This window comes from Mobula hypostoma, chromosome 8 (assembly GCF_963921235.1).
Source record: "Mobula hypostoma chromosome 8, sMobHyp1.1, whole genome shotgun sequence".
NCBI lineage: Eukaryota > Metazoa > Chordata > Chondrichthyes > Myliobatiformes > Myliobatidae > Mobula > Mobula hypostoma.
The window spans coordinates 147923326-147950973 of NC_086104.1; the positions used below are offsets into that span (position 1 = coordinate 147923326).

Below are 27648 nucleotides of genomic sequence, written 5' to 3' on the forward strand. Positions count from 1 at the left end.
GTTCGATGGAAACTTACAGTGCAGCCCGTCAACTACACCCTCACCCCTTGCTGATCAGTCAAACTAATGATACTTCCTTGCCCTCTTCCCATAGCCTTGTAATTTTATTTTCTTTCAAATATTAATAAAACACTGTTATGAAGAGTACAACTGAATGAACTCTACTATGACGTCTCACAATCCATTACAGACCCTAACACCATAAAAATAAAATTCTCAGATCATTTGAATTTTATGTTCACAATTCTATGTTTCTATCTCCTCCTGCAACTCTCATTTTAAATACTTCAATCAGGTCTCTGTTCTTCAGAGGGGCAAGGTCAGAAAAATACACAGAAATGGAAATACATAAAGATCAAAAGAGGCTACAGAAAGTTGTAAGATTAGTCACTCCAATGATGGACACTAGCCTCCATAGTATCTAAGACACCTTCAAGGAGCGGTGCCTCAGAAAGGTAGCATCCATTATTAAGGACCTCCAGCACCCAGGGCATGCCCTCTTCTCATTACTACCATCAGGAGGTATAGGAGCCTACAGGCACACACTTAGTGATTCAGGATCTGCTTCTTCTCCTCTGCCATCCGATTTCTAATCGGATTATCGAACCCGTGAACGTTACCTGTTTATTATTTCTGTTTTTGCACTACTATTTTTAATTTAACTATTTACTATACGGTGCCTATAAAAAGTATTCACCTCCCTTGGAAGTTTTCATGTTTTATTGTTTTTACAACATTAAATCACAGTGGATTTAATTTGGCTTTTTTGACACTGATCCAACAGAAAAAGACTCTTGTCAAAGTGAAAACAGATCTCTATGAAGTGATCTAAATTAATTACAAATATAAAACAGAAAATAATTGATTGCAAAAGTATTCACCCTCTTCAAGTCAGTATTTAGTAGATGCACCTTTGGCAGCACTTATAGCCTTGAGTCTGTGTGGATCAGTCTCTATCAGCTTTACACATCTGGACACTGCAATTTTTCCCCATTCTTCTTTACAAGACTGCTCAAGCTCTGTCAGGTTGCATGGGGATCATGAGAAGACAGCCCTTTTCAAGCCCAGCCACAAATTCTCAATTGGATTGAGGTCTGGACTTTGACTTGGCCACTCCAGGACATTAACTTAGTTGTTTTTAAGGCACCCCTGTATAGCTTTGGCTTTCTGCTTGGTGTCACTGTCTCACTGGAAAAGAAATCGCAGTTCTCTTGCAGACAGCATCAGGTTTTCCTCCAGGATTTCCCTTATTTTGCAGCATTCATTTTACCCTCTACTTCCACGAGCCTTTCAGAGCCTGCTGCAGTGAAGCATTCCCAGAGCACGGTGCAGCCACCACCATGCTTCATAGTAGGGATGGTGTATTTTTGATGATTTGTGATGTTTGGTTTACGCCAAACATAGCATTTACTCTGATGGCCAAAAGCCCATTTTGGTTTCATTGGACCATAGAACCTTCTTCCAGCTGACTTGAGAGTCTCCCATATGCCTTCTGGCAAACTCTAGCTGAGATTTCACGTGAGTTTTTTTAAAAAAGTGGTTTCTCTTTGTCACTCTCCCATAAAGTTGTGGTATGCGCAGTCTCTCCCATGTCAGTCACTGAAGCTTGTAACTGCTCCAGACTTGTCATAGGTCTCTTGATGACCTCCCCTTCTTGCATGGTCACTCAGTTTTTGAGGACTGGCTGCTCGAGGCAGACTTACAGCTGTGCCATAATCTTTCAATTTCTTGATGATTGACTTAACTGCACTCCAAGGGATATTCAGTGACTTGGAAATTTTCCTGTATTCATCTTCTTATTTGTGCTTTTCAATAACTTTTCCGCAGAGTTGCTTGGAGTGTTCTTTTGTCTTCATGGTATAATTTTTGCCAGGATACTGACTCACCAGCAGTTGGACCTTCCAGATACAGGTGTATTTTTACTATAATCAACTGAAGCACCTTGACTGCACATAAGTGATCTCTAAAAACAGATCTCCATTTACTAACTATGTGACTTCTAACACCAATTGGCTGCACCAGTGATTATTTGGTGTGTCATATTAAAGGAGTTGAATACTTACACAATCAATTATTTTGTTTTATATTTGTAATTAATTTAGATCACTTTGTAGAGATCTGTTTTCATTTTGACATTAAAGAGTCTTTTTCTGTTGATCAATGTCAAAAAAAGCTAAATCAAATCCACTATGATTCAATATTGTAAAACAATAAAACATGAAAACATGCAACGAAGTGAATATGTTTTATAGACACTATATTATTGCATTGTACTGCTGCCGCTAAGTTAACAAATTTCACGACATATACCAGTAATATTAAACTGATTCTGAATTGAAAAGTTTAAGAAGGAACCACAAATGTCAGTGGTTTCAGGGGTGATCAGAAAGCAGAAATGAATGTGTTAAGATAAAGTAGTTTAACATGACCTCAAGCTTGTGGTGGGCAGAAAGCGAGAAGCCATTGAGGATGCATTGGGATGGTCACATCCATGGACAATATAGGGATGGATAAGAGTTTCAGCAGATGATCGGGGGGGGGGTCAGGAAATACCTTGGAGGTAAAAAATACATGTTGAATAATATATTCCAAAATCATTAAATCATCCTATATTTTTAAGACAGTATGTTTGTTTTAAAATGCGGGCTATGAAGTGCCTGCTTAAGATATATTTATAAATTCTGCTTGAGTGTTGCTTACGTCAGGCTGTGATAGTACACTCAGCAGTGACCTCTGTTGGTCAGTTACACTGCATATAAAAGTATACGTCAACCATTTTGTCTACACAGGATGTTACTGCATTGTTTAATTTAGAGGATAGAGCCTGACCTTGGGACAAATACTGAATAAGCTGGCTGCTAGAAGCTCACTGCTTTCAGGCACTGGAATCAACACCAGAACATTAAGGCATAACCTAAGCCAAAACTAACAGAATGCTATGTTGTTGAAGATACAGTCTAAAAATACTTCTCAGTGGGCTGCCTCAGAGATTTTCCATTCACAAATACTTTCCTGTGGAAGCAGAAGCAAAATGATTTTCAGACTTTAGAACAAGTTTAACTGCACTCAGCAATTTGGCTGGAGCAAAAAACTGAACCTTTAACTCACAATCACGAGAAAATCTGCAGATACTATTAATCCAAAGCCACACACACACACAAAATGCTGGACTCAGGCCGGAAACTACAAACTGCTTAATTTTTTTTCCATAGATGCTGCCTGACCTGCTGAGCTCCTTCAGCATTTTGTGTGTGAAAGCTTTAACAGATGCCCAGGTTAGAATCTGATACCGATTAGTGGAAACTAATTGGGCAGCCTCTTTTCCATTATGCAGTTAGCAACAGTCCCATTTTATGGAAATTATTTGTAGGTAACTCGGTGCTTTTTTCTCCCCCTGGAGAAATGATCTTGCTTTTACCTGAAGTTGCTGCAGATTTTGCCATGGGCTCTGCTTTTCCACTCATTGAACAGATTTAGGAATAAATTACTTTGTTTGCTGTTCAATTAGATGTTTGCCAATAGCCTAGACATTCCAACCTGCTTCCACCTCTTTGACTGACAGCATTGTCAAAAAGTAGTCAGTACAAAACAAAACTCTCACAACCCATAAAGTTACTCAACTCTCAGATTTTTCAGGGCATTAAAAGATTAGTCAGCTCCATCACTGGTACCGGCCTCTGTAGTATCCAAGACATCTTCAAGGAGCATTGCCTCAGGAAGGCGGCGTCCATCATTAAGGATCCCCACCATCAGGATACGCCCTGTTCTTACTGCTACCACCAGATACGAGGTACAGGAGCCTGAAGGCACACATTCAGCGATTCAGGAACAGCTTCTTCCCCTGCCATCCGATTTCTTAATAGACATTAAGCCCTTGAAAACTACCTCACTACTTTTTAAATTTGCTTTTTTGCATTACTTATTTTAACTTTAATTATTTAATAGATACCTTAGATATATATATTTACTGTAATTCCATTTTTTCTCTCTACTTATCACGTATTTTATTGTAACTCTGCTGTAAAGTTAATAAATTTCACGACATACGCAGATGATATTAAACCTGATTCTGATTAAAATCAGATTTTTTTGCTGACTCAACTAAAATTAATCTTCAAACTATAAGTATGTTTTCCCTCACAGCACTCAACAGACACTTAAGGCCACATAAACAACACTCTGTAAAAGATAACAGCCACTATCTTGCAATGTCACTCCAAAACTTTCAATACTTCAAGCATTTTTCTTCCTCCTCTCCATAAGTCTACTTTTTCCAACTGGTCTCCAATTCCTACAGTAGCCTGGAGCATTTACTGTGTTAAGTATTATATAACCAAGCTGCTTATAGAAAAAGGGGTCACAGACTGACTTCCTTTTGTGAACCTTTAGAAAAATGAAAAAAAGAGTCTTGTATTTATATGTTTAATGGCACAAAAATGGTTATGATACTAGTTTTACATTAATCAGAATACATAATACAAAGTGCTACCTAGATAATTGCCAGGTATGTTGATACTCGCTTTGGCTCAGTTAAATTCAACAGATTCATTTTTGAAAACCTGTCCCACCAATTCAAAATTAATGAAGAAAATGTTTATTTTAAATTGTAACTCTTTTTCATTAATATGTGCTGCAGATTGACATCTTGGCTGCTGCGGACATAACACACTAATGTGCAATTTAGGTTATTTTATTACCATATAAATACCTGTCAGATAAATGTTTATGCTAAAGATCAAAGTATAACCTTTTCTACTTTGTTGATTGGGAGTTATGGGGAATTAATTCAATCTTGTAAAGCTATGGTCCTTCTAATATCTCAAAGTGCAATTTAAGATGAGGACAGTTCCCTCACCCCCACACCTCCACACATTGAAAACAATATTTTAGTTCATTTAGATATCTAGCACAGAACAAGCCTTCCCAGCCCAATGAGCTGCACCACCCAGCAACCCAACCATTTATCACCAGCCTAATCACAGGACAAATTATAATAACCAATTAACCTACTAACCAGTATACCTTTGGATTGTGGGAGGAAACTGGAGCACCCAGAGGGAACCCGTGTGCACTCATGGCGAGAACGTACAAATTTCTTGCAGACGGTACCAGAATTGAACTCTGAATTTCCGAATGTCCCAAGCTGTAATAGCGTCATGCTAACCACCACACTACTGTGGTGTCCCCATATGATGGTCACAATCTCACTGCATGCACTCAATCAATCCTTGAGCATCTCAGAGCCAATCTGGCACCCAGATATGCAATTTAAGGTATTGTGCTCAAAACAAATATTCTTACTGCACGGTACAACATTACCAGGAGAAAATGCAGACTGCTTCAGTCAGGAACCTTCCTTGGTCATAGACAAAAGGTATACAGCACAGAGACAGGCCCTTCCACCCAAATGGCCTACGCTGACTTTGATGTCCCATCCAATTTAGTCCTATTTGTCAGCATTTGGCCCAGAAGCTTCTAAACCTTTCCAATTCATGTACCCATCCAAATGTATTTTAGAAACTTTTATTGTACCAGCCTCAGCCATTTCCTCTGGCAGCTGATTCTACATATATGTTCTGGAGGGTCCTATGCAAAGTTGATGGCCCTTTCTTTGGGAAACTGCATTTCTCAATCATTTTGTGATATTATGTCCTTCAAGCTTACAATCTCTGAATATATCTTTCAATATATCCTGGGCTTCTGCTTTAATTAAAACAGCATTCCAACATCTTTCTTAAAAAATTAACATGTAATATTGGCGCAAAATCAGTAATTCTCTGGTATATCACCATCTCCTTCAACAAAATGAAACTGAAACAAATTATCTAGATCTCAACAGCTGGAAACGGAAGGAAAATAATACATTTCCCAACTGCAATGAGCTTCTTCTACAGACAGCATTCAGATAGGATATCTTTTCGCTGGAGATCAAGCAACATTCATTTCAAACCAGTATTTTCTTAAACAAGGATCTTCCTTGGTTGTATTTTACTAGAACTACACATACAACAGGAGCTAGATTATCTCAGAATTTAAACAAATTCACTTCATTTTAAATTTTACTTGTCTTTCTTAAAAGAAACTTTACAAAAATCACTTTCCAAACTTTATTTTCTCCCCCTGGTCAATATGATCAAATAATTTTGCTTAACATCATGAGTTAGCTGAAAGAGCCATTTTGTAGGAGGGGCTTTTATATTCTTCAATGCAAGGGGTAGTCATGCAGTGGAATGAAACATCAGACATCCCTGCGACAACATTCAGAGTCAGCCCACTACACTGCAGCAGAATTAAGCTTTTTAACACTGCTCAAAGCAGCCCCAACACACTGAGGTTCTTCTACTTCTCACCAGATAGCAATTCTAAAGAGAACTGTGAAATCAATGAAGAACTGAGGGCAATGCCAACACATTGGGAACCAGACTCAGACTGCCTTAACTTACTTGGGGCAGAATTCTTACAACCAAGAGAAAATAGACCTGCTCATCCCATCAGAATAAGCTGAGTTAAACCCCATGTATTAAAAATCTAAAACCTTACTCTAAATTAGGGTTTCCCAACCTGGAGTCCGTGGCATAAAAAAGGTTGGGAAACCCTGCTCTATTACCCAAACAGAAGATTGAAACTGAAGTGCCTACGCTCAAAACAAAAGACAGAAAAAAACTGAAAGGTTATAGGACATAGTTTTAATGTATTAGTTTCCAGAACTAAAATCTTCCTATTAAACTATTAGGGGAAAGGCTTAAATATCCACAGCATTGCAGCTTAGTCAAACAGGATGTGACAAACCAGCAGAAATTATCATTTGTAGTCCAAGGTGTACATTGCTGTCAGTAGTTCATATCCTCAAATAATGGAGAGATTTCTGAATTTTGCCCATCAGAGGGTTCAGAGTTTGGATCCTTCAGTTTCAGGGATAATCACCAGTCTGGGCTGACTTACCAAATCTTAGCTGGGATATCACAACTGGTCTCAATATTTGCTGGCAATAGGATCTGCAAAGGGAGGAAATCAGATCACACTTCTTTCCCCCATGAAACCTGTTAGGAAACATCAGGTGGGAACAGGGTGCAGTTCAGCAAGGTCAATAAAGTGTGCTTGAAATAGAGAGATGTTATCAACATTCAGAGGTAAAAATTAATTCTTAAACAAAAATCACAATTATCTTTAGAATTCTGAAAATGTTTCAGTGAAGCATTAGAAAGCAAAGACAAAAAAGCACTGATTTGATCAGTAGAGTCAAGGCCAAATTGCATGGCTGCTTCCTCGTTAGCATCAAGCATGTAAAGAAGCAGTGATTTATGGTTAGTTAAGAGAATACACAATAGGTTAAATATAATGCCAATCATTACAATCAAAAACATAAATCTAACTGGAATAACTTCATCAGCAAAACAATATGTTGATTTGTTAGTTCAAGTATTTAGCTGCTTGCTCAAGAGGTGGTAAATGTTAAACGTGAGACTTCATCGCCCACTGCTTTGTTGGTTCAATGCTGCTGGGCACCAAACCTTTCTTCTCCCAACCCTACTGACACCTTTTGTGCTGTGCATAACTTGTGCTATTTTATAATCTAAATGCCTGCACTAAAAGATGCACTGAACAGATCTTCAAAGGTGTTTGCTGGTGAATCTACTTCACACTGATGCAAACAATTAATTACAAGCATATTAGGGTTGCTGTAAGGTGGTAACACAACTTGCTTAACAAGTCAAAGTGCAAGAGAGGAGTCCAGTTAGTGCTCAGGAAGGCATTCTCTACAAAGTAATAAAGGGGAATATGTGATGAGATGGGATGTCTTGTGCTTGTGATGGGTATTTTTCTTCCTCCAATTCAAATGTACTGATGGAACATCCACACAATTTCACAGGTCATGTTTAAATCTGAATCTGGCTCTCAGAAGGTGCTGGATGATGAGGTTGTCAGTCTTTTCCCAATGTAGATCCTAAAACAGAAGGGCTCAGGTTAGGAAAACCACTTCTCTCCCTATCAAATTCTCACTCACACAATGCAAATGACATTTTTAAATTTACATTGTTGAAAATGAACATTATGTTAAAATTATAAATGAAAGTACAATTTTTATTCTCCGTATTTGATTTCAGCTTGGAATTAAGATTTAGGCCAGTGCACTCTCAACATGAACAAAGCCATTCTACCTTTAATTCATGTAGCCAGTAAATTTGAGATTTGGGCCCTTGACAACACTTATTTTTAACAATAAATTTGAAATCCCTCCAGGCAATTAATCTTGCACTTAAATATGTCTTTCACAAAAATGAAATACTGTATGTCCCTCCAACTGAAGTCAGAAGCCTGAAGATCGCCTGGTATACAACGGTTTTAAGAAATATAAATTCCAAACAATTAAATCCAAATATGAACATAGTGATAGACTTACAGATGTTTCAATGGATGTTTTAAATGCATACAAAATACAAAAGGTGACTCAGTAAAATCTTGGTAATTTCCCAAAGGTCTGAGAAAATATGATAAACATGCACTTGTAACCAATCACGACTCCCCACAAATAAAAGTGCAACATTGGCCAGAGCACAATTTGAACATTCTGTACAACTCTGGTCACCACATTACAGAAACTGTGGAGAACAATTACAAAGATATTATGCCAGAGTAAAGAAACAGGGACAGAGAAGATTAAACAGTCTGAGGGCCATAGTGAGGGATCTTTTGATACCTCTGCTGTTCAGGAGGCATAAAGTTAAAATAACTGGCGATAAGATTTTGAAGGATTGAAGGTGAAACCTGATTATATTTTTAAAAAATAGATGGAGCTGCAAAATAGATCAAAGTAGAACTAGACCAGATAGCTCTTTTTCAGCTAGTAAAGACATAACAGGCTGAATGGACTCCTGCATCATAAGTTTCCCTTTATTCTATGAATTCATAAAATGATGCAGAGATGCAGGGTAAGAGATGGAAAACATTAAAAGCAAAAGATACATTAAAAATTGACTTTCTAACTTTAGACCATTTTGTTGTTGGAAATGTGAACATTTGTTTTAAATTATGCTTTATCCCGCATTGGTGCTGGGAACTCCCAGGTCAGAGCATTATTACTCCACTTCCACACCCACTGCACTAGTGAAAATTCTAGTGCCCAGAGTGAGTTTATTTTGATTACTACAGTTGTGCCCAACTTAGAAAAGGTATGACAGCAGAATTTCTGAAGTTGTTAGCCATCCAAGAGGTGGAATTAATTTTACTTCTGGTGGTAAATTACCTCGACATCGCCAGTTGGAAAGAGTCCTTATGACTCCCTGCAGATGCCCCCATTTCAGGTTTCCATTCCCATCAGAAGCTTCTCTGATGATGTAGTAGTTATAGACTGCTCATATTAACCAGCTACAATGATTTAAATAGTGTTTTTAGACTAGCTTGACAGAAACCAGTAGACAGTCAAAGAAAATAGGAAATACAAGTTTATCTGAATTCCCTTACAGTTTGCAAGTATCGATTTTGAAAAATTAGGAGACTGGCTATGCCAATTCAGAACTATTAAAATGAATTATGCAAACAGGCATGCCACAAAATAGCTTGGACGTCCTACCCATGGAACGGGTATTTCCTCTGGGTGCTCTGGTTTCCTCCCACAATCCAAAGATGTACCGGTTAGACCATAAAGAAATAGGAGCAGAATTAGGTCATTTAGCCCATTAAGTCTGCTCCACCATTTCATCATGGGTGATCCATTTTCCCTCTCAGCCCCAGTCTCCTGCCTACTTCCTGTATCCCTTCATGCCCTGACTAATCAAGAATCTATCAACCTCTGCCCTAAATATATCGAACGACTTGGCCTCCACAGCCACCTGCGGCAACGAATTCTACAGATTTGCCACACTCTGGCTAAAGAAATTCCTCCTCATCTCCCTTCCAAAAGAATGCCCCTCTATTCTGAGCTGTCTCTTCTGGTCTTAGACTGGCTAATAGGCTAATTGGTCTTTGTAAATTGTCTAGTGATTAGGTTAGGGTTAAATCAGTGGGTTGCTGGGCAGCGTGGCTCAAAGGGCCGGAAGGGCCTGTTCCGCAATGTATCTCCAAATAAATAAATGTTCAGCAAGAAATAACAACATCCTGAACATCCATGATCCAGTTACTCTCGAATAAGACGTTCATTTTGTGTTTTTTTTTTAAATAAAGGCTTTTTAAAAATTAATACGAAGGTTCATTATTAAATACTCACCCAAGGCCAAGAGCCAGAACATGTGACAGAAGCAGGGAGGGAAAGAGAACCTTCAGAAATTCAGCAGAAAATACTCCTCCTTTCTTCATTGCTGCAGTTTTTCTCATACTGAGCGTGACTGAACGCTTAGGATGTTTGAAATGAAATTCCCTGCAGGAGAGGGGGCAAGGAAATTGAGAACTGTGTTTTATTCAAGGACATTTTGTATTATGTACAACTATGGATCTCTCAGACTGACACATTTAAATTCAATAATGGTCAAATGTACCTTCATAAAATCTGAGGAAAAATAACTTCAGCAGGTAGCTACTCTTTTTCTGTAAATTAACAGCAATTACAGCAAAAGCAGACAGCAATAAACAAACAAAACTATGGATGACAAAGGAGAAACAAATACTATAAAAGTACATAAATTCAAATTAATTTTCTATCTTTTGTGCAAAGCTTTGTACTGCTGGGTCTTGTTTATTCTCTCTCTCTCTGCTTTTAACTGAAATGCATCATATACTTGTTTTCTTTTAACTCCAAGAAGCTAGTTACAAGCGGTTGCATAACATTTGGATTTAAAATACATTTCAGGATCATTTTCTAAGTTTTTCACTTTAACTTCACAAACTTTCAATCACACCAAATTGAGAGCTTTCTCCATTTTGTAGGTAAGTGTGTAATATTCAAATGATACTTCATAACAAAATAAACAGCAACAATCTCTGATTCAACATTCACTTTCTGGCACTGCTGATTTTTGCTCCTGTAACTTCTTATCATTAGCTGAACCTATCCTGTGTATTTTCAGCAGTTTCTTAGTGTTTTACTATTTTATAGAGCTAGAATTTAATAAGTAGCACATCTGTGAATTGACAGCATTCTCACTTAAAAAAAAAACAAAAATGGATTTATCAAATGTTTTCAATTAAGAAGAAATGTGCTGATTGTGGGGAGCTTGATAATATCCACATTGAAATCCACTTCATAAACCATTTATGAGTTGAGAGACAAAGTAAATCAGAATCAAAGTCAATTGTGGCTCAGAAAGGTAGGGAAAGGGAGAGGATGGCAGCAGTGATAGGGGACTCTATAGTTAGGGGGTCAGACAGGCGATTCTGTGGACGCAGGAAAGAAACAGGGATGGTAGTTTGCCTCCCAGGTGCCAGGGCCTGGGATGTTTCTGATAATGTCCAAGATATCCTGAAGTGGGAAGGAGAACAGCCAGAGGTTGTGGTACATATTGGTACCAACGACACAGGCAGGAAAAGAGAGGAGGTTCTGAAAGCAGACTACAGGAAGTTAGAAAGGAAGTTGAGAAGCAGGACCACAAAGGTAGTCATCTCGGGATTACTGCCTGTGCCACGCGACAGTGAGTCTAGGAATAGAGTGATGTGGAGGAAAAATGCATGGCCAAAGGATTGGAGCAGGGGGACAGGGATTCAGATTTCTGGATCATTGGGACCTCTTTTGGGGCAGGAATGACCTGTACAAAAAGAACGGGTTGCATTTGAATCCCTGGGGGACCAATATCCTGGTGGAGAGGTTTGCTAAGGCTATTGGAGAGAGTTTAAACTAGGATTGCTGGGGGGTGGGAACCAAACTGAAGAGACGGAGGAACAGGCGGTTGGCTCACAAATAGAGAAAGCTTGGAGACAGTGCGAAAGGGAGGATAGACAGGTGATTGAGAAGGAACACACTCAGGCCGATGGTTTGAGATGTGTCTATTTTAATGCAAGGAGTATTATGAACAAAGTGGATGAGCTTAGGGCGTGGATCAGTACTTGGAGCTATGGTGTTGTGGCCATTACAGAGACTTGGATGGCTTAGGGGCAGGAATGGTTACTTCGAGTGCAAGGCTTCAGATGTTTCAGAAAGGACAGGGAGGGAGGCAAAAGAGGTGGGGGCGTGGCACTGTTGATCGGAGATAGTATCACGGCTGTAGAAAAGGAGGAAGACATGAAGGGATTGTCTACGGAGTCGCTGTGGGTGAAAATTAGGAAGAGAAAGGAGTCAATAACTCTAATGGGTGTTTTTTATAGACCACTTAATAGTAACAGAGACATCAAGGAGCAGATAGAGAGACAGATTCTGGAAAGGTTGATAATATCCACATTGAAATCCACTTCATAAACCATTTATGAGTTGAGAGACAAAGTAAATCAGAATCAAAGTCAATTGTGGCTCAGAAAGGTAGGGAAAGGGAGAGGATGGCAGCAGTGATAGGGGACTCTATAGTTAGGGGGTCAGACAGGCGATTCTGTGGACGCAGGAAAGAAACAGGGATGGTAGTTTGCCTCCCAGGTGTCATGGTGGGAGATTTTAATTTCCCAAATATCGATTGGCATGTCCTTGGAGCAAGGGATTTAGATGGGGTGGAGTTTGTTAGGTGTGTTCAGGAAGGTTTCATGACACAATATGTAGATAAGCCTACAAGAGGAGAGGCTGTATTTGATCTGGTATTGGGAAATGAACCTGGTCAGGGGTTAGATCTCTCAGTAGGAGAGCATTTTGGAGATGGTGATCACAACTCTATCTACCATAGCATTGGAGAGGGATAGGAACAGACAAGTTAGGAAAGCGTTTAATTGGAGTAAGGGGAGATATGAGGCTATCAGGCAGGAACTTGGAAGCATAAATTGGAAACAGAAGTTCTCAGGGAAATGTATGGAAAAAATGTGGCAAATATTCAGGGATATTTGTGTGGAGTTCTGCATAGGTACGTTCCAATGAGACAAGGAAAGGATGGTGGGGTACAGGAACCGTGGTGTACAAAGGCTGTTGTAAAACCAGTCAAGAAGAAAAGAAGAGCTTATGAAAGGTTCAAAACTCTAGGTAATGATAGAGATCTAGAAGATTATAAGGCTAGCAGGAAGGAGCTCAAGAAAGAAAGTAGGAGAGCCAGAAGGGGCTATGCGATGGCCTTGGTGGACAGGATTAAGGAAAACCCCAAGGCATTCTACAAGTATGTGAAGAGCAAGAGGATAAGACGTGAGAAAACAAGACCAATCAAGCATGATAGTGGAAAAGTGTGTATGGAACCGGAGGAGATAGCAGAGGTACTTAATGAATACTTTGCTTCAGTATTCACTACGGAAAAGGATCTTGGCAATTGTAGGGATGACTTACAATGGGCTGAAAAGCTTGAGCATGTAGATATTAAGAAAGAGGATGTGCTGGAGCTTTTGGAAAGCATCAAGCTGGATAAGTCACAGGGACTGGACAAGATGTACCCCAGGCTACACTAGGAGGCGAGGGAGGAGATTGCTGAGCCTCTGGCAATGATATTTGCATCATCAATGGGGACGAGAAAGGTTCCGGAGGATTGGAAGGTTGCGAATGTTGTTCCCTTATTCAAGAAAGGGAGTAGAGATAGCCCAGGAAATTATAGACCAGTGAGTCTTACTTCAGTGGTTGGTAATTCGATGGAGAAGATCCTGAGAGGAAGGATTTATGAACATTTGGAGAGGCATAATATGATTAGGAATAGTCAGCATGGCTTTGTGAAAGGCAGGTCAGGCGTTGTGAGCCTGATTGAGTTTTCTGAGCATGTGACTAAATACATTGATGATGGTAGAGCAGTAGATTTAGTGTACATGGATTTCAGCAAGGCATTTGACAAGGTACCCCATGCAAGGCTTATTGAGAAAGTAAGGAGGCATGGGATCCAAGGAGAAATTGCTTTGTGGATCCATAACTGGCTTGCCCACAGAAGGCAAAGAGTGGTTTGTAGACGGGTCATATTCTGCATGGAGGTCAGTCACCAGCGGTGTGCCTCAGAGATCTGCTCTGGGACCCCTACTCTTCGTGACTTTTATAAGTGACCTGGATGAGGAAGCAGAGGGATGGATTAGTAAATTTGCTGATGACACAAATATTGGAGGTGTTGTAGATAGTGTGGAGGGGTGTCAGAGGTTAAAGTGGGACATTGATATGATGCAAAAATGGGCTGAGAAGTAGCAGATGGAGTTCAACTCAGATAAGTGTGAGGTGGTTCATTTTGGTAGGTCAAATATGACGACAGAATATAGTATTAATGGTAAGACTCTTAGCCATGTGGAGGATCAGTGGGATCTTGGGGTCCAAATCTATAGGATACTCAAGGCTACTGCACAAGTTGACTCTGTGGTTAAGAAAGCATACGGTGCATTGGCCTTCATCATTGTGGGATTGAGTTTAGGAGCCGAGAGGTAATGTTGCAGTTATATAGGACCCTGGTCAGACCCCACTGTGCTCAGTTCAGGTGGCCTCACTATAGGAAGGAACCATAGGAAGGGTGCAGAGGAGATTTACAAGAATGTTGCCTGGATTGGGGGGCATGCCTTATGAGAATAAGTTGAGTGAACTCGATCTTTTTTCCTTGAAGCGACGGAGGATGAGAGGTGACCTGATAGAGATGTATTAAGATGATGAGAGGCATTGATCATATGGATAATCAGAGGCATTGATCCCGTGGATAGTCAGAGGCTTTTTCCCCAGAGCTGAAATGGCTAGCATGTGAGGGCACAGTTTTAAGGTGCTTGGAAGTAGGTACAGAGGAGATATCAGGGGCAAGTTTTATGCAGAGAGTGTTGAGTGCGTGGAATGGGCTGCTGGTGACGATGGTGGAGTCGGATATGATAGGGTCTTTTAAGAGTCTCCTGGACAGGTATATGGAGCTCAGAAAAAGAGGGCTATGGGTAACCCTAGGTAATTTGTCAGGAAAAGACATGTTCGGCACAGCTTTGTGGGCCGAAGGGCCTGCATTATGCTGTAGATTTTCTATGTTTCTATAACTGATTGGTGGAGCAGACGTGATGGGCTGAATAGGCCTAATTCTGCTCTTACGTTCTTATGCAACTTCTTCAATGTGCTGTTCTTCTCAAAATACCAGAAATGCACAAAATATTCAGAAGGATTAAAGCCATAGTGGATGCAGTTGGATTCTGTTCAGTGCATTTCAATAATGGTGCTACTAAAATGGGAAATACGGAGTCTCAGGATTTGAATGATTCCGTTCACATTCTCCAGCTACACAATCGGATCCCTGAGGGGTTTTCTCCCGAAGTTTAGTTACACAATAACACAATCTAGAATATACATCAAAGACTTGTTCATATTTTGTCACTAAGTAACATTTAAACATTATATGCCAGGATTTCTACTGAATTAGCTGCTTTTAGATTGGGTTTAGTAGAGGTGCTGCGATTTATTTTTGTGCTAATTCAGTACAAAAGGGGATGAAAAAGCACATCAGTAAGAATTCCGACCATGTACTTGTTTTGAAGAATAGAGTCAGGTCCTGGCAACAGAGCATCAATTCCTTCCAATCTGAGAAAGTGAAAAAAAAATAAGAGTTCCCTAGCTGAGGGGAAAAAAAATAGTATCCATAGACAAAATGGCCACAATTGACAGTACATCTAATAGAACATCAACCAGTACAACACGGGAATAAGCACTTTGACCCATAATGTCATGCACACTAATTAAATTAGTGATCAAGTTTCCAACTAAACTGATCCTTTCTGTGTACACAATATCCATATTACTTTCCACAGCTTTCATGTGCCTAAGAGTCTTGAACACTTCCACTATATTTGCCTCTGCCACCACCACCCGACACAGTGCATTCCAGGCACTCAACACTGTAAAAAAAAAACACTTGTTCCACACATTTCCCTTGAACTTGCGCCCTCTCACCTTAAATACATACTCTCTAGCATTAGGCATCTCAAACCTGAAAGAAAGATACTGGCTGTCTACTGCATCTATGCTTCTCAATCTAATTGGTTGGTTTCCTCTTACCCTCCACCACTTTTCTTCTATATTTCTTTATAGCACAAGGCCTCTAATCCAGACGGCATCCTGATAAAACTCTTCTGCAACTTCTCTAAAGCCTCAACATTCTTCCTATAACGCATCATTCTTCTAACGCAGTGGTCCCCAAGTACTGGGCCGCAAAGCATGTGCTACCGGGCCGCGAGGAAACAACATGATTTGGCGGTATGATGGGTAAAAAAAACGAATGTCACTTGAGAGTTTCTTTAGAAGAGATGGTAGGGGACATAAAAGGCCTAACGATGATGATAACGCAGAGACAGCTGAGGCCGAGACTACAAAAAAAAAGCTTCCTTCAATAGAAAATATGATGGGTCGTACATAAAATATGGCTTTATTGCGACTGGTGACTTGCATGCTCCAAGCCCCCTGTGTGTGATATGTGGAGACAAGCTATCTAATGAGGCAATGAAGCCCTCAAAACTGCTTTGGAACCTTGAGTCCAAGCACCCTGCACTTAAAGACAAACCCGTTGAGTTTTTTGAGCAGAAAAAACGTGAGCAAGCGGGACAGAAGCAAGTGCTGAGAGTCACCACCTCCACAAATGCTGCTGCTCTGAGAGCGTCGTACTTAGTGGCTAGCTGTAGTACTAAGGCTAAGAAACGTCTGTTTGAGCAGCTTTGTGAGGAAATAGATGCAGAGCATAAATGCTTCTCTTACACACTGAAGTCAGGTGGCTATCAAGGGGGAGAGCCCTGGCCAGGATTTTTGAGTTAAGAGAGCAGCTACAGAGATTTCCTTCAGGAAAAAAAAGTCACCACTGGCAGCACACTTCAGTGACGAGGAGTGGATAGCAAAACTCGCTTATCCGTGTGACATCTTCAACCTGCTCAATGAACTCAATTTGTCACTTCAGGGGAGAATGACAACTGTCTTCAAGTTGGCAGATAAAGTGTCTGCTTTCAAAGCCAAACTGGAACTGTGGGGACGGCGAGTGGACAGGGGCATATTTGACATGTTCCCAATATTAGCTGGGATTCTGGGAGAGACTGAGGGTGCACCGTCTTTCTCACAGCTGGTGCGCGATCACCTATCTTCGCTGTCGACAGAATTCGAGCATTACTTCCCAACTGCAAATGACCCAAGACGTACAAAGTAATGGGTCCGTGACCCATTTGTGAATGTCCCCGGTGAATCATCCATGTCAGCGCAGGAAAAAGATTAACTCCTCGAGCTTGCAAATGACGGCGGACTGAAAAGTATGTTTGACATAACATCTCTGCCGGCATTCTGGATCAAAGTCAAGGCTGAATATCCTGAGATAGCCACGAAAGCACTGAAAATGTTGCTTCCATTTCCAACCTCATATCTCTGCGAAGCAGGGTTTTCTGCAATGAATGCAATGAAAACTAAATTGCGGAATAGACTGGACATAAGGAACCTCCTTCGAGTATCGCTGTCTCCCATCACCCCTCGATGGGACCATCTCGTTGCAGGGAAACAAGCCCAGGCCTCCCACTGATTCAGCGATATTGGTGTGTTGCAATGATTTTTTATGTTCAGTTGAGGAAAATACACGCTGTGCGTTTAATATCCAAACGTTACTTAAAATGTTATGACGCTATTGACTTATAAGTGTCTTATAATTGACTTATCACTATATTCATGCGAGGAAAATATGCGCTGTGTGTTTAATATTAAATTTGTTAGATAAACCCTTTTAGAAACGATATTGAGTGTATTAGCCACTTATAAATGACTTATAGTCGACTTATTACCTATATTCCGGTCGGGATTAACACCCACTGCCTCCCCCTACCCCACCGTCGGCCAGTCCGCAAGAATATTGTCAATATTAAACCGGTCCACGGTGCAAAAAAGGTTGGGGACCCCTGTTCTAATGGACTCAGAACTGAATGCAACACTGTGAATGCAGCGCTACTAGAAATTTACACTCAGTGGCCACTTTATTAGATTCCTCCTGTACCTAATAAAGTGGCACTGGGTGCATTTTGTGATCTTGTGCTGCTGTAGCCCATCCAGCTCAAGGTTCGACATATTGTACATTCAGAGACGCTCTTCTGCACACCACTGTTGTAACATGTGGTTATTTGAGTTACTGTCACCTTCCTGTCAACTCGAACCAGTCTGGCCATTCTCCTCTGCCCTTTCTCTTTGATAAGGCATTTTTGCCCACAGAACTGGATGTTTTTTGCACCATTGTCTGTGAATTCTAGAGATCGTTGTCCGTGAAAACCCCAGGAGATCAGCAGCTTCTGAGTACTCAAATCACCCTGTTTGGCACCAACAATCACTCCACGGTCAGAGACATTTAGATCATATTCCTTCCTCATTCTGAATCTTGGTCTGAACAACTGAACTGTTTGACTACGTCTGCATACTTTTATGCATTGAGCTGCTGTCACATGATTGGCTGATTAGATATTTGCATTAAAGAAGAGTACAGGTGTACCTAATAAAAGTGGCTACTGAGTGAATAAAGCTGTAACATAATTTCCCAGCCCTTGAACTACATTCCTTATCCAATAAATGCAAGCATGAGACGTCCAATGCCTTCTCCACCACTCTACCTACATATGTTTCAGCTTTCAGGGAACTATAGACTTGGACCCCATTATCCCGCTGTTCATTAATTTCTTAAATGTCTTTACATTAACAGTGTACTGCCTCTTTACATTTGATCCCCCAAACTGCAACAGTCCACAGCTGGCCATGTTAAACTTTATCTGCCATTTCTCTGCCCATATCTGCAACTCATTTATATCCCGTGTCATTCATTGCCAGCCTTTATGCCACCTAAAACATCACCAATCTTCATATCATCTACAAAATTACTAGCTCACCCATGTCAGTTTTCATCCAGATCTTTTAAGAAAATAAACAACTACTCTTTCATAATTACACAAAAACAGACATTATTAATCTCCAACAGATTTTTTATAAACATTTAATTTATATGGCATATCATACCTCCAAACAGAAGACACAGTACAACGCAAAATTCTTAGGCACATACATATCGTAAAGTCATTTGATTCTGAACAATTGGCTTATTGATCAATAGAGAATATCTCTCTGAGGTTTTCTGCTCCCTCCCCTTCCCCTTTCCCCAACCATGATTCCCTTCTCCCTGTCCCCTTCCCACTCTCAGTCCACAATGGAGACCCATATCAGAATCAGGTTTATCATCGTTCACATGTCATGAATTTTTTCCGTCAGTAGTACAATGCAATACATAAAATTACTACAGAATTACTACAGTACTGTGCAAAAGCCTTAGGTACCCTAGCTCTATATTATATATATATATATATAAAACTTTTGCACAGTACTATACATTTTCTGTATGGCGCATTTCCTTCTTGACTAACATACTGGCACTCACTTTGGAGGAATGTTTTCAGGTCGACTTGACCAGTCAGAAATCCATTCAGCACGCTTCTTCATCATAACTTCCATCTCGCGGTCTCGTTCCAGACCATCATCTTCAGACTAAATGGAAAACACAGACTGAATTGGCAAATGTCTGCAGTGTGCATCACATTGTTATTACACTTGTGCCTAATGTTTCCAACAACATTATGGTCCTGGCTAGCTTCTGGCTAGCAGATTGCCACTTACTGATATGCAAGTCATGACTCCTGGTTTGTTGTCTGCTGAAGCTGACAATAACTTTAAACACATTGTTGTGTAAATACATCTATTGATGCTTCTGGACACATCTTCCGTGATGTTCCTGGAATCATCGGGTGTTTCAACATCATACAACTTCCTCCAGGTGACCCAGCCGGGGCTGATCAGACCCCAGTTTGTGTCCAGATGGCTAGCTACTTATGACTCCATGGCTCCCCTCTTTTGAGCCACAGCCATCTTGAGGCCCTCTCTGCCACATCGGTGGTACTGCGGATGGCTCTCCTCTTCTCCTCTCCCTCGATGCCCAAAATGCTGAAGGCTCTAACTAAAGAACGGGCTACGAATCCCCTACAACCAACCTCCACTGGGAGACACCTCGCTCTCTATCCAGCCTGCTGACAGTTGCTGACCAGTCCTGCGTACTTGGAGAGCTTCCTTTCAAAGGCCTCTTCCAAGCTGGTTTGTTGTCTGCTGAAGCTGACAATAACTTTAAACACATTAAAAGAACTACACACTAATTATGCTATCATACTAAAATACTAAACATAATTTGGAATAATTTAAACTCAATTACAAGTAACAATTTAATAACATTTCCCCTCACAGATGCTATTCTCTATTCGAATAAATGAAGATACTGTTCCTAAACCAGTTCTACCCATTTCAGTCTAAGTGTTCTGTAACTTTGCCAGAAGTCTCTACATCCTTGCTTTTATATTCTAGTCCTCTTGAAATTAATGCTAACATTGCTTTTGCCTTCCTCACCACAGACTCAACCTGCGAATGAACCTCTAGGGAATCCTGCAACAGGACTCCACGTCCCCTTGCACCTCAGTTTTTAGTATTTTCTCTCCATTTAGAAAATAGGCAACCCTTTCATTTCTTCTACCAAAGTGCATGATCATACACTTCCCGACACTGTATTCCATCAGCCATTTCTTTGCCTATTCTCCTAACCTGTCTAAGTCCTTCTGTAGCCTCTCTACTTCCTCAAAACTACCTGCCCCTCCAGCTATCTTCATATCCTCTGCAATCTTTGCAACAAAGCCATCAATTCCATCATCCAAAATGACATAGATAAAAATAAAAGCAATGTGTTATAAAAATATACTCCAAATGATCTGCAAACAGGAAAGAGTGGGTTGACGAAAGGCAGACCGAGCTGCTAAGGAACAGAAGCTTCCTTTAGAGCAGGAGTTCCCAACCTGGATCCACAGACCTCTCAGCTAATGGTCGGAGTCTATGGCATAAAAAAGTTTGGGAACTCCTGCTTTAGAAACACCTAAAAAGCAGAAAGTGGAAGATAAACACTGATATTAAAGCTAGATTGATAGGTCAGGTTGCTTTAATTTTTTTAAGCCACAAGCCAACATACTAAAAACCACAAGCCAACAAATGAGAACTCGTTTTCTTATATTCTCTCATTTATCTTTTAATTTTATTGGTTTTTAAAATATTCTGTTTTCCTTTGGCAGTTGTCTATGTAATATCATTTGCCATTGCCTCTGACTGCTTTATCAACTAATCATCAATTTGAGGATAAGTTTATGGACTGCAATCCAGGTCAGAAGAATGATCAATCATGCTAAGATGATGTAAAACTTACGTCAAACTATGAAGTGACAAGGTCACAGTAAACTGTCATTTGGCCCAGATAAATTTATCCATGGCAGGGTTAAAAACAAATGCATTAATGTTGAATTAGTGCACCGGGAAAGAGATTGACTTGAAATCTTTTTTTTCAACCTGCACCCCGCACAGCACTGATGTTCCAACTCCTCTAGAAGTGTAATTCTGCACACTCTGTGCTTCAGTGATGGAAATCTATTTAAAAAGTGTTTTCCAGACTATTACTTTAAACTATGATCTCAACTGTCTTCCTGTTATGAAATTGCCATCTGAGATCACAGAGATTGTCAATTGTTAGAAGAACCTGAGGTATGCAGGCTGCACCGAAACTCAACAGCAAAATGCTTTTGCCATTATTGATAAGAGACGAAAAGAAAATTGGGAAGACAAAGGAAAAAGATCAAATGCAATCTTAAGTACAGGTATGAACTGTTTTAAGATGTATAATCACTTGGGTTCAGTGGCTACGTTTGTAAGAAAAATCGAACACATAAATCAAACAAGGTACAGACCTTTCCTTTCACGAATGATAAAATAATTTCATTGTAATCAATGATAGAAACATAGAAAACCTACAGCACAATACAGGCCCTTCGGCCCACAAAGCTGTGCCGAACATGTCTTTACCTTAGAAACTACCGAGGGTTACCCATAGCCCTCTATTTTTCTAAGCTCCATGTACCCCTATTCAGGAGTCTCTTAAAAAACCCTATCATATCCGCCTTCACCACCGTCGCTAGCAGCCCATTCCGCGCACTCACCACTATCCGTGTAAAAAAATTTACCCCCAACATCTCCTCTGTACCTACTTCCAAATACCTTAAAACTGTGCCCTCTCATGCTAGCCATGTCAGCCCTGGGAAAAAGCCTCTGACTATCCACATGATCAATGCCTTTCATCATCTTATACACCTCTATCAGGTCATCTCTCATCCTCCGTGCTCCAAGGAAAAAAGGCCGAGTTCACCCAACCTGTTCTCATAAGGCATGCCCCGCAATCCAGGCAACATCCTTGTAAATCTCCTCTGCACACTTTCTATGGTTTCCACATCCTTCCTGTGGTGAGGCGACCAGAAATGAGCACAGTACTCGAAGTGGGGTCTGACCAGGGTCCTATATAGCTGCAACATTACCTCTCAGCTCCTAAACTCAAACCCACGATTGATGAAGGCCAATGTACCGTATGCCTTCTTAACCACAGAGTCAACCAGCACAGCAGCTTTGAGTGTCCTATGGACTCAGACCCCAAGATCCCTCTGATCATCCACACTGTCAAGAGTCTTACAATTAATACTATATTCTGCCCTCATATTTGACCTAACAAAATGAACCACCTCACACTTATCTGGGTTGAACTCCATCTGCCACTTTTCAGCCCATTTTTGCATCCTATCAATGTCCCGCTGTAACCTCTGACAGCCCTCCACACTATCCACAACACCCCCAACCTTTGTGTCATCAGCAAATTTACTAACTCATCCCTCCACTTCCTCATCCAGGTCATTTATAAAAATCACCAAGAGAATTGTCCTAGAACAGATCCTGAGGCACACCACTGGTCACCAACTTCTATGCAGAATATGACCCGGTTACAACCACTCTTTGCCTTCTGTGGGCAAGCCAATTCTGGATCAACAAAGCAATGTCCCTTGGATCCCATGCCTCCTTACTTTCTCAATTAGTACTTTTTCAAATGCCTTGCTAAAATCCATATATAGACGATATCTACTGCTGTACCTTCATCAATGTGTTTAGTCACATCCTCAAAAAATTCAGTTAGACTCATAAGGCATGACCTGCCTTTCACAAAGCCATGCTGACTATTCCTAATCATATTATGCCTCTCCAAATATTCATAAATCCCACCTCTATCTTGATTGATTATTATTGAAAATCAACAAAAAAAACATTAAAGTAATCAAGTCAACATGTCAATATGTACAATGAGAATTAAATTATCAAATAACTGATTAACAAAGCTAAACAATATATCAATAATAAGAAAAAATAAAATGTTAAAACTATATTTTTTGGAAAAAAGAAAGAAGGAAAAAAGAGCCCCTACTAACTAAAAAAAAACCCACACTAACAAAAGAAACGGAAAAAAAAAACCCATTGGGAGCACAACCCCGGAGCTATACGCCATACAAGCTTCCAAGGATCTTTTCCATCAACTTACGAACCACTGAACTAAGACTCACTGGTCTATAATTTCCTGGGCTATCTCTGTTCCCTTTCTTGAATAAGGGAACAACATCCGCAACCCTCCAATCCTCCGGAACCTCTCCCGTCCCCATTGATGATGCAAAGATCATTGCCAGAGGCTCAGCAATTTCCTCCCTCACCTCCCAGTGTAGCCTGAAGTACATCTCATCCGGTCCCGGTGACTTATCCAACTTGATGCTTTCCAAAAGCTCTAGGACATCCACTTTCTTTTTACATGCTCAAGCTTTTCAGTCCGCTGTAAGATATCGCTACAAGATCCTTTTCCGCAGTGAATACTAAGCAAAGTACTCATTAAGTACCTCTGCTATCTCCTCCGGTTCCATACACACTTTTCCACTGTCACACTTGATTGGTCCTGTTCCCCCACGTCTTACCCTCTTGCTCTCCACATACTTGTACAATGCCTTGGGGTTTTCCTTAATCCTGTCTGCCAAGGCCTTCTCACGGCCCCTTCTGGCTCTCCTAATTTCATTCTTAAGCTCCTTCCTGCTAGTCTTATAATCTTCTAGATCTCTATCAGTACCTATTTTTTTGAACCTTTCGTAAGCTTTTTTTCTTCTTCTCGACGAGATTTACAACAACCTTTGTACACCATGGTTCCTGTACCATACCAACCTTTCCCTGTTGCATTGGAACATACCTATGCAGAACTCCACGAAAATATCCCTTGAACATTTGCCACATTTCTTCCGTACATTTCCCTGAAAACATCTGTTTCCAAATTATGCTTTCAAGTTCCTGCCTGATAGCTTCATATTTCCCCTTACTTCAATTAAACGTTTTCCTAACTTGTCTGTTCCTATCCCTCTCCAATGCTATAGTAAAGGAGATAGAATTGTGATCACTATCTCCAAAATGCTCTCCCACTGAGAGACCTGACACCTGACCAAGTTCATTTCCCAATACCAGATCAAGTATAGCCTCTCCTCTTGTAAGCTTATCTACATATTGTGTCAAGAAACCTTCCTGAACACACCTAACAAACTCCACCCCATCTAAACCCTTTGTTCTAGGGAGATGCCAATCAATATTTGGGAAATTAATATTTGGATAGGTTGAAGTTGATGCTATATTTGAAGACGACTGATCTCCCATTTACCACCTTCCATTAATCTAAGCTCTTCTAAAACTCTGTTGCACATAACCTAACTCATAGCTATCATTGCACACCCATAACGGATGGCTTATCCCTCTCTGGGCTGCAAGTCTAATCTTAAAGTTAACACCCTTCTGTAGCTTTAGAACAGATATCTCTGCAAACTCTTCCACAATATAACCCTCACAATTCTATCTCATGCAATTCTTCTTCTACAACTCTGAAACATTTCCTCTACAACCAAGATTTCTCTCACCTTCCCTGCCCTCAAAGTTCAGTACAGGTGTCCCCCGTTTTTCGAACGTTCGCTTTATGAAACCTTGCTGTTACGAAAGACCTACATTAGTTCCCTGTTTTCGCAAACAGGTGTTTTCACTGTTACGAAAAAAGTAGCGCACGAAAAAGCAGCGCGTGAAAAAAGGCAGCGCGCGAGAAAAAGCAGCACACGCCCCGAGCAGCCGCTCCTCCCCTGGAATGGCATTCTCGCCGGCATTGCTTAAACACGTGCCTGTGAGCAGCCGTTAGCAAGATGAGATCTAAGGTATCGGGAAAGCCTAAAAGAGCTCGTAAGGGTGTTACACTTAGCGTAAAACTAGACATAATTAAGTGTCTCGATCATGGTGGACGAAGTAAGGACAAAGTGAGTTTGGCTTGTGGAAGTTGCCGAAGTTGATGCTGAAGAGGTTTTGGCATCCGATGACCAAGAACTGATAGTTGAAGAGCTGATGCAATTGGAAGAGGAAAGGATAACAATCGAAACCTCAGTGTCCCACCACCCCAAACCCCAGGCTGCGGACAGATACCGATTCGCAGAGAATGCAGCGGTAGCCGGGAAGCACCCAGCACGTCTTTAAGAAAAAAGCCGAAATAAACAAGCTAATTAATTAGGTGCCGCCCGGCACGTAAATGTCGGCCCAGATCAGAAGCGATTGCCGATTTCACTTGCTCTATGTAATCGGCAATTGCCTCTGATCTGGGTCGACATTTATGTGCCGGGCGGCACCTAACTAATTAGCTTGTTTATTTCGGCTTTTTTCTTAAAGATGTGCTGGATGCGTCCCGGCTACCGCTGCACCCCTGCATGCTTCGCGGATTGGTACTGGTTCGCTGCCTGGAGAGTGGGGGCCACTGCACCGCCCAAACTCCGACTCAGCCTAACACACCACCATCAGTGTGCTCGGCACTGTCCCAATTCCGGTAAGCGAAAGTACACTGTACATACGTTATTTCTACTTTATATAGGCTGTGTATTTTTATATGTTATTTGGTATGATTTGGCAGCTTCATAGCATAAAGGTTACTGGAGAGAGTGTTTTTGCCAACAGCGCTTGCGTGAGATTTTCGCTACGGCGATCTGTGCAGTCAATCGTTGTAGAGAAGTATTTCAAATTTATATAGGTTGTGTGTTTATCATATCATTCCTGCTTTTACTATAGGTTACCGTTATTTTAGGTTTTATGTGTTATTTGGCATGATTTGGTAGGTTATTTTTGGGTCTGCAAACGCTCACAAATTTTTCCCATATAAATAAATGGTAATTGCTTCTTCGCTTTACAACATTCCTGCTTACGAACCATTTCATAGGAACGCTCTACCTTCGGATGGTGGGGGAAACCTGTACTCCCCTTCTCAAAACTCTTCAATCACTCTGCAAAAGAAACCTCATTGACTTTTTGGGCACTGTCATAATACCTTTACATGGATTGATGTCTGAACATAATTTAAGGCAGCTTGTGTCAGGTTATGACATGAAATTTGATATATTACCTTTGCAGTAAATCCTACATATTACATTTGCAAGCAACCATGAACATCAGACGAACATACCTGAGAACTGTTGTCTCTGCTACTTTGCGGCTCTACTTCAAAGACTGCTTGAGTCATCTGAGGTGTTTGGGGTCGAGACTGACTGGAAAATTCAACAGAAATGGTCAACCCAAATGAGACAGAAACAAGACTTACCGTGCCAAAAGTTTGTAAGTTTTAAAATGACCAAAGTATCTATCTATGGTAGGATATCTATCAAATGGATACATATCTCAAGGTAACAAAAGGGATACATATCCAATACCAGAAGAGTTGCAAAATAAACATCACTTGACCCCCATTTATTTTCAAATCTCTGATTCACTGGCACCCAAGCAAGCTATTACAATGTAGAAACAATGCTACAAAGAATTCCCACCCTCAATTAAATTAAAATACTGTTTCAAAACTCCAGTTAAAAACACTAGTTTCTTTTTCCATTGCATAACTAGAGATTGAATGTTAAGGTAATGTCTAACAAATATGTAAAGATTTATAATCCCTCATGCTGACATTTGGACTTCAGTGAAGTGCAAAGTGATTTTGAAATTGTTTTATTGGATTACATGAATTATAAAAAGGAAACACGCAATAACATAACTTAATACAAGTGTAGAATATTAATGGCTGTAGGTCAGCTACTTCCAATAAAGAAATTTGATATGGTGCAATTAGAGTACATGCACGACTCATTTAAATAAATCTTATGTTATTAAACATGTCACCTAGGATAAAGCAATGTCTGTGTTATCACAAGAATAGAATAAGAAAACTTTTTTCAAACATGTACAAGTAAGACAAATTAGTGACATAGCCAACTCAACATGACAAGTGAAAATGTCCCCAATTTGTTTGGTCAAATTAATGTTGCTCTAAAAAACCCAAAGTTCAAAGTACATTCATTATCAAAGTATGTATACTATATACAACCCTGAGATTTGTCTCCTTACAGGCAGCCACAGAAAAAAGAAACTCAACAGAACCAATTTAAAAAAGATTGTCAAACACCCAATGTGCCAAAAAAAAGAACAAATTACACAATCAAAAGTAAGCACATAACATTCAGAACTAAAGTTTACATAAATGAATTCGCAGCCACGAAGCCAATCACTGCTGCAGCCAGTCCAGGAGCCTGTTAGTTGTAGGCCGCAGTCTCAGTTCAGTGCAGAGACGAGTAAACTGGCCCATCCTTCACCTCCAGCCCTGACAACTTGACCTTTCCAATCTGGCCAGTTGCTTAAACTGGTCAAACATCGGCTTGTCCCTCTCTCTCAGGCCTGGGTCTTGCCGC

The 27648-nt window shown here is 40.4% G+C and overlaps 1 protein-coding gene across 1 annotated transcript in view; it reads right to left on the reverse strand.

Moving 5' to 3' along the window:
* Positions 1 to 2146: 2146 nt before the first annotated feature.
* LOC134351034 (BCL2/adenovirus E1B 19 kDa protein-interacting protein 3-like) overlaps positions 2147 to 27648 on the reverse strand; it is a 37972-nt gene continuing 12470 nt past the window's right edge. The window contains exons 3-6 of the mRNA XM_063057021.1: positions 26379 to 26460; positions 19353 to 19459; positions 10205 to 10354; positions 2147 to 7945 (exon numbers count right to left, since the gene is read on the reverse strand). Coding sequence (XP_062913091.1) covers positions 7897 to 7945; positions 10205 to 10354; positions 19353 to 19459; positions 26379 to 26460 — 388 coding nt within the window. The 3' untranslated portion in view covers positions 2147 to 7896. The remainder of the gene's footprint in view (positions 7946 to 10204; positions 10355 to 19352; positions 19460 to 26378; positions 26461 to 27648) is intronic.